This window comes from Babylonia areolata, chromosome 14, assembly GCF_041734735.1.
Source record: "Babylonia areolata isolate BAREFJ2019XMU chromosome 14, ASM4173473v1, whole genome shotgun sequence".
Lineage (NCBI taxonomy): Eukaryota > Metazoa > Mollusca > Gastropoda > Neogastropoda > Buccinidae > Babylonia > Babylonia areolata.
The window spans coordinates 22,058,462-22,072,938 of NC_134889.1; the positions used below are offsets into that span (position 1 = coordinate 22,058,462).

Here is a 14,477-nt window from a genome sequence, read left to right on the forward strand (position 1 = left end):
AATCTGATGATTCTGCAATAGAAAAAAAAAACAAAAAACTTGTCACGATGAGTTAGATGGACAATTTCTGTCCTGTAGCCACTTTTTTTCTTGCACACTGGAAGGGGGCGGAAATTTTCTGACCTGGGGCAGTGAAGCGGCTGGATAAAAACTTACTGAATAAGGCAGTACACACACCACACCTTTCCAACAACTCACCTCTGGTTCTGTTTCAAAGTAGCGCTTCTGCAGCCTCTTTTTCACCTTGTCTGTGGCCTGGGCACACACACAAAACAAAAACAAAAATGTGAATACACAATAACCATTTCGTTGGTGTTCGTTATCAGTTGTTTCTCTTGCTGAGTTAAACAACTTCTCCTCTCTCTCTCTCTCTCTCTCTCTTTCTCTTTTATTTTTTGTTTATTTTGTTCTTCAAGTTATTTCAAACAGTTGCCTTTGAGTATTGATTCCAACCTCCTTACCCAGTTCTCCCCCCCCCCCCCCCCCAAACTCACCAGTCAGCCTCCCCCCTCCTCTCCCCCCAAACTCACCAATTCAACCTCCCCCTCCTCTCCCCCAAACTCACCATTCAACCTCCCCCTCCTCTCCCCCAACTCTCCCATTCAACCTCCCCCTCCTCTCCCCCCAAAACTCACCATTCAGCCCCTAACTCCCCCTCCTCTCCCCCCCAAACTCCCACCAGTCAGCCTCCCCCTCCTCTCCCCCCAACTTCACCATTCAACCTCCCCCTCCTCTCCCCCCCAAACTCACAATTCAGCCTCCCCTCCTCTCCCCCCAAACTCACCATTCAGCCTCCCCTTCTCTGCCCCCAACTCACCATTCAACCTCCTAATCCCCCTACTCTCCCCCAAACTCACCATTCAGCCTTTAACTCCCCCCCCCCCACCCCCAAACCTCACCATTCAACCTCCTAACTCCCCCCCCTCATCCCCCCAAACTCACCATTCAGCCTCTAACTCCCCCTCCTCTCCCCCAAAACTCACCATTCTGCCTCCCCCTCCTCTCTCCCCTTTCAACAATAACATTCAAATGTGAAACTGCTACTGCAACAAAAATGTCTACAAACAGCAGAGTGCGTGAGACAGGACATTAGACCATTAACCTTAAGGATTTTACAGACTGGGCAGTTTCCTTGTGCCATATTGATGCGTAACAACAGGTTCCCTCATGATATATTGATGCAGAAAAACGAAAGAAAATATGCTGAAATTGACTGAGGACCACAGCAGGAAATACTGTAGACGCTTGTTCCCTTTGCTTACGGTGTATGCACATGGAGAACATGTGCACCGTTTTAATGAAAGAAATTTTGACACCACAGCAACGCTCATGGTGTGTGCACATGGATAACGTGTGCACAATTTTAATGAAAGAAATTTTGACACCACAGCAACGCTCATGGTGTGTGCACATGGATAACGTGTGCACAATTTTAATGAAAGAAATTTTGACACCACAGCAAACGCTCATGGTGTGTGCAGATGGATAACATTGTGCACCATTTTTAATGAAAGAAATTTTGACACCACAGCAACGCTTATGGTGTGTGCACATGGATGAACGTGTGCACCGTTTTAATGAAAGAAATTTTGACACCACAGCAACGCTCAGGCGTTGTGCACAAGGAGAACGTGGGCACCATTTTAATGAAAGAAATTTTGACTCCCACAGCAACGCTCATGGCGTGTGCACAAGGAGAACGTGGGCACCATTTTAATGAAAGAAATTTTGACACCACAGCAATGCTCGCAACGCTCAAGTGCAGGGTTTGAAAGTGATAAACAAATTTCTCCTCCTAGAATAAGACTTATCAGTAGAAAACTGGGGACACACAGAGCGGTGGCCGAGTGGTAACACGTCCAGTGAGGAAGTGAGAGGATCTGAGCGCTTAGAACGAACCCCAAGCATCACCAGTATTTCCTCACCCTCCCCACACCTTGCGGGGTGGACTGGATGCTGGTTATTCACATGAGATGATAAACCGAGGTCCCGTGTGTGGGGCATGCATTTAGTGCACACCTAACAACCTAAAGCAAAAAAAAAAAAAAAGGGCTGCCTCTGACAAATTGTGTTGAAAAATTCACTTAGGAAAACAAATACCTTAGCAGGCAGAAAAAGATTATGATTCAGACCTGCAAACTAACACACCCACACACACACACACACACACACAACACACACAATCCAGCTTGCTATGTCTTTCTCTGACTGACAAGATATAAAGAGAATGCTGGGAAAGGGGAAAGGGGGGAGGGTGGAGCCGAGGTAATGGTAAGGTGGTGGGTAGAGGGGGGATTGGGCGGGAGGGGTGGGGGTGGTGGAGTGGGTGGCGGGGGTGTTTCTTCCCATAAAGAAAAGCTTAAAAATTGAGGCATGAGTCGTACCTTACATTACCGGACATGAGTGTCGAGTCAGGTCAGGCATGGGCATGAAGGCTGTGTGTGGTGTTGGTGGGGTAGTGAGGCAGAGGAGGGGTTTCAGTGCATTCTCTTTTGTTCTTTCTTTCAAAATTCATTTCATATCCAAAAAAAGAAGAATGGTGGAAAGACAGTTTCAGTTTCAGTTTCAGTAGCTCAAGGAGGCGTCACTGCGTTCGGACAAATCCATATACGCTACACCACATCTGCCAAGCAGATGCCTGACCAGCAGCGTAACCCAATGCGCTTAGTCAGGCCTGGAGAAAAATAAATAAAAAATAATAATAATAAATTAATAAATAAATAGATATAAAAAAAAAGAAAAAAAGAATACTACTAATAATAATAATATGTATAAGGCGCAAAAAACGTGATGAAGTCAACAATAAGCGTACAAAAAATAAAATAAATAAATAAACTAACTAACTAACTAAATAATAATGATAAAAAATTTTATTTTTAAAGAAAAAAAAAGAGGAGAGGTTGAGGGAGTGGGTAAAGGAGGAGCAGAGAGCGGAGGAGGGGGAGGTGCACAGACACAACCAGATATTTTAAAATAAAATAACATAAAATAAAATAAAGAAAAAAGAAGAATTCTTTTTCGATAAAAGCATGTCATTGTCAGTGTCAGAAAGTGTAACTGCAGAGGACTGATGGACTGCTGGGACACTGCTAGGTGCAAAACAACACGTTCAGTGCTGTGTGTGTGTGTTGTGGTGCTGTGTGTGTGTGTTTTGTGTGTGTGTGTGTGTGTGTGTGTGTATGTGTGTCACTCTGTGTGTGTGTATCACTGTGCGTGTGTGTATGGTGTGTGTGTGTGTGTGGTGTGTGTGTGACTCTGTGTGTGTGTGTCTCTGTGTGTGTATGTGTGAGTGTGTGTCTGCGTGTGTGTGTGTTGTGTGTGTGTGTGTGTGTGTGTATGTGTGTCACTCTGTGTGTGTGTGTGTGTGTGTGTGTGTGTGTGTGTGTGTGTGTCACTCTGTGTGTGTGTGTGTCACTCTGTGTGTGTGTGTATGTATGTGTGTGTGTGTGTTCAACAGCTAAGATCGAAATTTCTTGTTATGTTTCTTTCAGCCAAACTTTAAAGCGGGTTATAAATCAAAATGACAGTGGTACTCTTTACATTCGCAGCCTACACAGCTGTTTGCCAAAAAAATTCAGCAGCATCATTTCACCAGAAGAAAATGGGCAAGTTCCCAAGCCATCCCTTAAACTATTTGTGAACCCTGTAGAGTATATTCATGAATCTATCATCTTACAGCCATTTGGGACACACACACACACACACCACACACACACACCACACACACACACACACATGTACACAACACACACACATGTACACACACACACACGTGTACGCAACACACAAACACAAACACAAGCCACACATTCACAACACACACACCACACACACACACACACACACACCACACACACACCACACACACAAACTCTCTCTCTCTCTCTCTCTCCACACACACACACAAACACACATGAACACACACAGAGACACACACACACACACACTCTCTCTCTCTCTCTCTCTCACTCACACCACACACACACAGAGAGAGAGAGAGAGAGAGAGATGAGAGAAAGAGAGAGATGAGGAGGAGGCGAGAGAGAGAGAGAGAGAGAGAGAAAGTGTGCCACACAAAAAACCTCAAAAACCACAGGTCACAAATGGGGAGATAACAAAACATTTTTTCCTGATCTACCCGAACACAGTATCAGACATCCACACGCTTAGTCAAGTTCAGGTTCTGTCTCAAGTGAATTCAAAGCATGTACTGGCTAAGAAGATAACGAGCGCTAGCGCTAATTTGCAAACAATTCTTTCTGTCTTTTTTTTTTTTTTATCATTGAAGCCAAGAGCCAGGAACAGGTCATTGACTCTATGAAGCTAGGGACACTTTCTGACACCCACTTGACCCTTCATAAAATTTAAAAAAAGATTCACACATATTATACATATATTGTACATAACTACATGCATGTATATGAATGTGTATTGTGTGTGCCGTGCGTTTATGTAAGTTTGTGCCTGCCTATGTGTGCGTATGTGTTAGGGTAGCTGTTAGATACACATGTATTGTTAAAATGTATGTACGCAGTGTGTGTGTGTGTGTGTGTGTGTGTGTGTGTGTGTGTGTGTGTGTAGTCATATTTTGGTGTGTGTATGTAACATAGATGTAATGTTTTATGTTAACAAAGCGTTTTTGTAAAGCACCAAGAGCAGATTTCTGGATAGTGTGCTATATAAGTATCCATTATTATTATTATTATTATTATATATCGTCTTTCTTCCACTTCGTGTATGGGCTGCGACTCTCACGTTCACTTTTATAATTCACGTGTGGGCTTTTACGTGTCTGATCATTTTTATGCCCACCATAGAAGGCAGTCATACCCTCGTTTTCACAAATTTCAGGGAGGATGCATGCAGGGTATTGTATGTTCTAATTTCCATAATCCATCAGACACTGACATGGATTACAGGATCTTAAATGTGAGTATTTCGTCTTCCGAATGCACATGTATACACACGAAGGGGGTTCAGGCACTATCAAGTCTGCTGATCTGTTGACTTGGGAGACTGGAAAAATCTCCACCCTTTACCCACCAGGCGCCATGATTTGAACCTGGGGCCCCTCAGGACTGAAAGTCTATGCTTTAACCACTCAGGCTGTTGCAATTACATTCACATATCTATAGACTAGAGACAGATTTTTGTATTTGTATTTGTATTTGTATTTCTTTTTATCACAACAGATTTCTCTGTGTGAAATTCGGGCTGCTCTCCCCAGGGAGAGCGCGTCGCCATACTACAGCGCCACCCATTTTTTTGTATTTTTTCCTGTGTGCAGTTTTATTTGTTTTTCCTATTGAAGTGGATTTTTTACAGAATTTTGCCAGGAACAACCCTTTTGTTGCCGTGGGTTCTTTTACGTGCGCTAAGTGCATGCTGCACACGGGACCTCGGTTTATCGTCTCATCCGAATGACTAGCGTCCAGACCACCACTCAAGGTCTAGTGGAGGGGGAGAAAATTTCGGGGGCTGTGCCGTGATTCGAACCAGCGCGCACAGATTCTCTCGCTTCCTAGGCGGACGCGTTACCTGTAGGCCGTCACTCCACACATAGTGGTGGCCTAGTGGTCGTGTGTCTGTCTAGGAAGTGAGAGGATGGATCTGAGCATGCGGGATCAAATCCCACACATGTCCCAGTTTACCGGTACTCACAAGACCCTTACTGGTAGTCTGGACCCTAGGCATTCAGATGAGATGACAAACTGGGGTCCCGTATGCAGCATACACTTTGCGCATGTTAAAAGAACACGGCCATAAGAGAGTAACCCCCAGACAAACTTTATTAGTAAAATCCACTTGAATATACATGTGTGGGAGTGTGTGTTTTTCTGTGTGTGTGCACGTGCACATGCACGGACTGAAGCATGACTGAATGACACAAGAAACAAATGATGAGGCCTAAAGGCCAGCTGCCTGTGCAAATGATGCAGTGTTTTTCATATACATACATTACATACCTTACATATATATATATATATATATACACTTACAGCTTGGTCTCTGATCAAGGATAGATTCTATGTAAGTATGTTCCAATTAATCAATAAAATCACTATGTCTGTCATTCTGTTAGTTTTCTGTCTCTGCAAGGGCCCGATTCCAGGGTTGAAGAACTGAACAAGTGACTGACTTAGCAGCAGTAAGTTTGCTCAGAGATGAACTTGCTTTTGTCTCTGGAATCAGTATAGATCTGGAATCAGCGTAGATCTGGGAGAATTCTAAGCATGAGCAAACTTTGTGCTGCAATGGTGGATTGTGCAACCCTGCCCAGGGCTTCAAGAGCGCTGAAAAAAACTGAAAAACAGCACCAGTCCTGATAGAAACTCCTAGATAAGTCCTGAATTTAAAAAAAAAAAAAAGAAAAGAAAAGAAATGAATAATGAGCGAGGAGAGTAAAGGATTAACGAAAAAACAAGAGGGTAACTCTCTCCACGTACAAGGGGCACAACTTCATGTCAATGCTGTTTATGCTGCTGATTCAGCTGGCGAACAGGTGAATTTAACAGGAACATTGGAACAAACATTGACATTTCCTCAAAAAAGGAAGCACCGGGTTTGTCCTTATACTGATAGTCTTTTATTTACCTGTGTGCTAGCTGAATCAGTATAGTATAAGCAGCACTGACTGAGGCTGTCCACATGTAAATGGAAAGAACTACCACTCTTTTTTTGTTGTTGATGCAACCATTCTTCCAAGCTTGTCTCTCAATCTCTCTCTTATGCCTTCTCTCTCTGCATCACTTCCTCTCTCTCTATGTGGAAATTGCCCTTTGTCATTATAAGCTCTTTGTACTTTTAACACATGTTTGTTATAGTTTCCCTGATAAATAATATAGATTTCCTTTTTGTCAGAGCAGAATAATTTTTTTTTTTTTAAGTGTGCTTACTCCTTTATCCCCTCAATAAACAGTAAATTGATCATTTTGTTTATTTTCTCTCTCTCTCTCTCTCTCTCTCTCTGTTTCTGGCTCTGTCCCTGTCTCTATCTCTCTGTCTGTCTCTCTGTCTGTCTCTCTCACGGATGAATAAATAGGGGTATTTATTGCTTTCACATTCTCTCTCTATGCTTTTTGTTGTAATGTTTAATTTTATTCCACTGACTGCCTGTCTTTCATCTGTCTATTAACAATCCTTCTAAGAATCTATCATGCCTCTATATTGTCTATGTTATACATGCAATATCATATTCTTATTACTTTTGAAAACAGTACAAGACCTTCACAATGAGTGAAAAACACAATAGCCTTTCTATGCTTTGCCCTTGAGTATTAGTTTAAAATGTAATGTTTTACTTTTACTAGATGAGTTAGATCCATCAAAATAAATCCCCATGGTATATTCACATTGGTGTCCCATTACCTGACATAATTTTGCTTCTGGCTGATGTATGCATTAATTAATGCAACTAAAATGGTTAAAATTAACAATGAACTACAATGAATAAAATGAGTGCTGTCAATCAGTGTGTCAGATAAAAGTGCTAATTTTTGTGAAGAAATAAAAATGTGACAACCTAACTTTGGAAATATTTTGGCCTCTTTACTCTTTATAATTTTTTGTGCCCTTCCCAGAAGTGCACTGTCATTACAATAGGAACTGTGTGTAACGAAACTAATTTTTTCCCAAGAGTTTTTTAAGCCAAACTTGGTATCAACCAAATATTTCAAGAGAAAATTATTTTGTTAAAGCTCACACACACACACACACACACACACACACACACACTGACACACACACAGGCACAGAGACAACCTAAACACATGATTGTCACATTGTCACATTTAAACCAAATGTAAGCCAAAAAAACAAAACAAAAAAACCTGAAAGAACCAACGAACACACGCACACAGACACAGACACACACAGACAACCTAAACACAGGATTATTACATCAATTATCACTGTCATGTTTGTGTAACTGTACGTTTTCACAGACATAGGCCAAAAAAAAAAAGATTGAAGGAATGGGCAAACACACACACACACACACACACACACACACACACACACACCGGTAGACATCAACACTATTCTTTCAGATGCCCCCACCTTGTGTTCAGAATGAACTCTCTGCACACACATCCCATCCTTTCCAGCAGCCCCAGTCACTTCCAGCGTGGAGGTTTCCCCAGAACCCTCACCCCTCTCACAAATCCAGCCAGCACAGGATGTCGCAGCATCAACACACTGTTTAGCTTTGCTCCTGGAACCTGAACCAACGTCCAGCCATGAGGGCACCTCCTGTGGCACAGTATTTCCATGGCTGATGTAAGGACTGTCACTATCCGCAGCATCAGCATCAGCATTGTGATATTCTTTTGCACTAGAATCAGTCACGGCATGTTCAGAGCAACAGTTATTGGCATCTCTGCTGGAAGGAGAACCAGAGTTCTTGGCTGCAGTTTCTGATGAGGAACTCTGAGGTCGCAGGCCTTTGCATTCAAGCTCAAGTCCTGCGCTCAGCGAGGAGGGACACACATTTTTCCCAATGCAGTCAGTCTCAGCTCTGTTTACTGGCATTGCCACAGCAGAAACTGGTGATGCTGGAGTGCAACCAATGCCTTTTTTTAAGTGTGCGACAACACTGACGGACGCCAACTCTGACAGCGCCTGCCTACAATACAGGTCTTTTCCCCCAGTGTAACAACCGTCCACAGACATGCTGTTCAAAAGCACAGGTGCAACAGTATCCTCCAGTTCAGAAGCAGGCTGCATATGACAAGCTGCTTCAAAAACAGCTCCATGAAGATGCCTCAGGTTCGAGTCCTTTCCCAAAGCTGAGGAACCAGGGACTGTCAAGTCTTGAGGCTCACCGTCGGCTGGACTGGATGACGACGATTCTGGGCCCACTGCATGAGGATCATGATGGAGGGAAAGTTGGACGTCGTCCCCAGACTTCCTCTCTGCAGGTCCTGAGGCAGAGGGTGAAGATGGAGCCCTAGAGTCTGAACACAGGGGAGTCTGGTTCCTGAGGTCCACAGGCTGACTGCAATGTCTCACAGCCTCCCCTCCAGCTTCTTGAAACAGACCGTCTTCCATGGCCCCGTTTGGATTCTGAGACTGATGCCCAAGAGCCCAGCTTGGCAGCACCACACCTCGTTCCTGAGCTCTCTCAGTCTGGGTCATGTGCCCTGGAATCCACAGTGTCCCTCCCTCTGTCACATGATGATTCTGACCCACAGATCTGTCATAGTCCATCAGACATCGCACAATGGTGCTGTCAATAAAGTCAGCGATGCTCCCCACTCCAGCCTCCTGTTCATCCATCGTCGCCGACACACTGCAGTTACTGTAGAGATGATCAGACTGAACACTTTGCCACATCGTCAAATCGCATGACTCATGCACAGGAACAGAACGCGTTTTGAACAGCTTGATGTCAGCTGTCAACTTTGTTGTATGAGCTCGAAGTCATACTTTCACAATGCAGCCTGTCAAAATCAGCCTGTCTTCAACCAAATCAATCTTCAGCTTTTCATCTTTGCCTGTGGAGTCAACAGGATAACGGCTTTCCTATATTGTGGATTGCTAGCACTCTGGGCCCTTCTGTTAAGGAGGTAGAGTGTATCATAAATCCCCATTACCATCATTATTGTTATTGTTATTGCAACTGTTTTTGTTCTTCTTATCATCATCATTACTACTGTATAATTCATCACCAGTACACTCATTGTATATATATATTCATCTAACCCCAATCATTTTAACCATATAAACTATAAAGCAATGAACTACAATGAACAATCAAGACGTACTCTCTTTTTTCTGAATTAAAAAATGCAATTGCTCTTGGATATGCTGATTTTTTTAACAGGAAAAAAAATCAATCATATCATCACAGAAAGTGAGAAAGGCTGGAAATGTCCCACATGAAGCCAAATGCACTGGTTGACGTGTTATAAGTGCTGCACAGACTTGAGACTAAGAAGGAAATGATAGAGAGAGGCAGAGAGAGGGAGAGAGAGGGAGAGGTGTGGAGAGAGAGAGATAGAGAGGGAGGGGTGTGGAGAGAGAGAGAGAGAGAGAGAGAGAGAGAGAGAGAACAGCCAGCCAGCCCTACAGTGAGAAAGTGTGTGGCTCAGATTGAGGGTCATAGATACACAGCTATCTAGAGCAGTTGTACTGAGGTGTGCGTGCGTGTGTGTTGTGTGTGTGTGTGTGTGTGTGTGTGTGTGTGTGTGTGTGTGTGTGTGTCACTCTGTGTGTGTGTGTGTCACTCTGTGTGTGTGTGTGTGTGTGTGTGAGTGTGTGTGTGAGTGTGTGTGTGTGTGTGGGGGGGGGGGATGCAGGGGGGAGGGGTTGTATGTGCATGTGTCACTGTGTGTGTGTGTGTGTATTTGTGAGCATGTATGTGTGTGTGTGTGTGTGTGTGCACGCGCGCGTGGATGCCTGTGGAGAACCTAAATTCCAAACATAACTATTGCGCCCTTGGCTTAGTGAGATTACACACACACGTACACACACATTACAGTATATATATAATACTTGTAACCTTTCATGGTTCTAAGGCAGGACAACTCCTGACTTAATCAAAAGCTAAGAGTTTCATTATAAAATATACTGCTAAGTTTTCCACCACATCTTTCTAATTCTTCGTTCTCACCAACAACCTACATCAGTACATGTTACAATAGTCCATTTGTGAAGAAGAAATTTTTTTTTTAAATAAAATGAAAATAATGACGCATAATTTACCTCTCACCCTCGACAACCCAGTCTCTACTGTCAACATTCCCCCCCCCCCCCCCACCCCACCCCCCCCACCACACACTCCGCTCCCTACCCTCCCAACCCCCCTGCTCCCTCCGCCCCTTAGTGTTACACTTTCAGTCTGCGAGACTGACTGTCTAACTGATAAAAAAACACACACACACAGGAGAGTGACAAATTGTGTTACACATTATGACCCACATTATAAGTTCACCTGGTCCTGAGACACCTCCACCCTCCCCACTCCCACCCCCCCCATCCCCCCTGACCCCCACAGGTCTCTGCCCTCTTCTGAACTATTGACCCCTGAACTAATGACCCTGGCCGATCTTCAGCTGATCTTGCTGTGGAAAGAACTTACCTGTGAACCACAATCGCTGGCACACAGTCATTAAAATGTGACAAAGCAATGCAATTTGACCTTAACACTGATAAAGCGGTGGACATGTGGACATAGCTAGCAAATTCTACAAACTGTGTGCAACCTTCAGTGCAGTGCAATGTGGCAAGAACTAGTACTGTTTGTGATATTACAATCATGATACTGAACACTTATTCAGCACTTTTTTTTTCTCAAACAGACCAAAAAAGTGCTTTACAATGCGTTGTGCTGCATTGTGCTGTGTAAGTATTTCTTTGTCAAAAGAGATTTCTCTCTGTGAAATTCAGACTGCTCTCCCCTGGGAGAGGCTGTCACCACAGAGTAGTGCTAAGATTTCCTTTTTTTCTTTCTTTTTTGTTTGTTTTCAAGTGCATTTGTTTTCACAATGAACATGATTTTTTTTCTCCAGGGACAAGTCTTTTGATGTCATTGGTTCTTTTACATGCACAAAGTGCATGCTCCACAAGGGACTTTGGCATATCATCCCCTCCAAAAGATTAGCACCCAGACCAGCACTCAAGGCCAAGTGGAGGGAGGGGGGAGGGGGTGGGGGTAGGGGGGGGTAAAAATCCCTAATTCCACGGACACTTGCATTCTGGACAGGTGCATTACCACAACTCAGTACAATGACAAAATCATGAAAATGATATAAATCAAATAATTTCACACTCTTGCAGCAGACAGACATCAAGACACCACTCACCCAACTTACTTCAGGCATGAAAACAGCTTAAGGCAAAAAGAAAAAAAAAGGACAGGTCTCTGGGGTCAAAAGTTAAAGAGGTTGTGTGTTTTTTCCTTCAAGTTAGAATGTGCACCAGCTTGTATTGAGGACCCCTGAAATTAAAAGGGTTGTACTTGTAGTGCATAAAAATGTTAGCTTGTGTGAGGACCTCCAAGCAGTTTAAATACATTGTGTGTACAGAAAAATGTTAGCTTGTGCGAGGACCTCTAAGAAGTTTAAATGAAATTTCACTTTTTGTTTCATTTCACAATTTTAGGATGTAAAGGATTACTTTCTCATAATTATGAAATCAAAAAACAAAGACTTCCAAATACTAACTGAAAATAAAATAAAATGTATTTCTCTCTCTCTCTCCTGTGCATGCATTCACACGTCCACACACACACTGTAGACCCTGCCCACCTCTTCCTGGACCTACATCGATAAACCCAATCCTTTACGCCTATCTCATTCATTAGATTATAATGCTCCCAATCCTTTACGCCTATCTCATTCATTAGATTATAATGCTAATGATCATATGATATGGTCTGCAGTAAAGGCTAGGGAAATTATGAATACTATGTCATTATCATGTGTGTTAGTCCATGTGGTGCTTTGCATGAGTGTGTGTGTGTGTCTGTGTGTGTGTCTCTGTGGATGTGTGAGGCATATTATTTATAATCGATCTCTTTACACAATAATACAAAAATGGATATCATAATTGACAATGCACAATGGTTTATCTGCCATCAAAAGAGGCTTTGTTTTTTTTATTAAAAAGATTTGTATTTTATTTTACCATGAGTGAAACTAAAAGGCAAATATGACTGAGGCACATCATGATCATTCTATTTAATCTATCATTTTTTCTATGTAAAAAGAAAAAAATGCAGTACTTTGTCATTTTGTAGTCAAAGCAGTACACACACACACACACACACACACACACACACATATCATACCCCCCCCCCATCCCCCTCCCACCCCCACCCCCCCCCCAAAACACACACACACACACACACACAAATACACACCAGTTATATTTCTGAGTCTGACAATAAAGCTAAATCATAATTCATATGCCTGTGCACATGAAGTGATGACTGCAGGCACAGGTATCATCTTTCACACATGTGTATGTGTGTGTATACATATGTATGTGTGTGTGCGCGCATGCCTGTTTGCATTATACTGTATATGTCAAGTGCTGTATATGCACATTAAGTTCGATGAATGAGGTGTACCATTATCCCTTTTGATTATTACATTTTCTTTAGTTTTATCTACCTTTTAATTGTGTTTGATTATTAACTTTGTTTACACATCAATTTATCAATTGATTTATTTTCTCCTTACATCTCTGCAGCTTCCACAGACACACACTGAAAGCGACACATAAGTTTATACAATATGTAATGTGTCAAGGGATAATATTGCCCGTTTGTGGCAGCTAATATTAGAGATTGACATAGCTGAGCCAACACCACAGTTAAAGCTGCATGACCTAATGGTAATACATGGTTTCTCCACTGCAATGTGAATTCAATCAAAGCTTAGTCTTTTGTGAAGTGAAGAACTATGACACTTAAACTAGAAAGCTAGAAGGCAAGATTGCACTGGGTCTTACTTAGTGCTGCAGCCTTTGGGCTTGGGGGTTTGTTGGCCTTTGGGAACCATCCCAACGCCAACATCCTAAAGCCTTCCTGGCCCTGAGAGTGTGGATGTAACTTGGGCAAGACACTCTCCAGTGCGAAAATCAAATTCTGGTCCATATAGTCAGGGCAACAGTAGTCGGACACGACAGTCGCCTATCGATTTTTTTTCCATACAGGATATTTCTATGGGTCATTCTTCAGTGCTGGTCACCAGAGGAGGTCACTCACTTCAGTTAATAAATCATACAGGAAAAGAACCGATTGCATGCGGGGATGAATCAGATTCAGATTCAGAATGCCTTATCATTTCCATGGCATTTCTAATGGCTAACAGAATAAAAAGTCAAACAACACTCTGAAACAACTCTTACCTCACTGCCCCCTTTTCCCGTCTTCGTTTTTTCAGCCATTTTCGTTGATGCTGACATCCAGATTACACTGAAAACACTATCAGCCACACACGTGCAAAATTTTAACGGAAGTAGCAACCGGAAACAGTTCCACAGTTAGCTCTCTTGTGGACGAGATAATCTTTCCCTTTTTACTAACCCGAGAGTTACCCAACAGACCGCACTGAATTAAAGTGGGTTTATTTGCTCAGTGAAGCCAATAAAAAAATATCTAAACGTGAATTATGATTGTTAAATTCATTTTAAAACACACCTTTACAGTATTACGATGGAGATCACGTAAAATATTGTTATGCTTTGTCACATACAGGAGTGTTTTATGATAAAAATTGCAAGGGTTTCGGGGGATAGTTTCAATATGAATTATTTATTATGTGTCTCTCTTTTCCTATCTCCCAAATAGTAGAACAATATGAGAGATGGCATTTTTGATACATTTACTATATGAGAGATGGCATTTTTGATACATTTTAACACGAGTGGGTTTACTACAAAATGTAAACAACGCACCGTATCAGTATCAGTAGCTCAAGCATCACTGCGTTCTGACAAATCCATATAGGGTGCACCACATCTGAGAAGCA

At 42.6% G+C, this 14,477-nt stretch overlaps 1 protein-coding gene across 1 annotated transcript in view; it reads right to left on the reverse strand.

Annotated features, from left to right (window-relative positions):
- The window catches only part of LOC143289646 (uncharacterized), a 24,267-nt gene extending 14,391 nt beyond the window's left edge, over positions 1-9,876 (reverse strand). The window contains exons 1-3 of the mRNA XM_076598693.1: positions 9,765-9,876; positions 8,059-9,298; positions 199-255 (exon numbers count right to left, since the gene is read on the reverse strand). Of these exons, the coding sequence (XP_076454808.1) occupies positions 199-255; positions 8,059-9,276 (1,275 nt within the window). The 5' untranslated portion in view covers positions 9,277-9,298; positions 9,765-9,876. The remainder of the gene's footprint in view (positions 1-198; positions 256-8,058; positions 9,299-9,764) is intronic.
- Between the last annotated feature and the right edge of the window lie 4,601 nt (positions 9,877-14,477).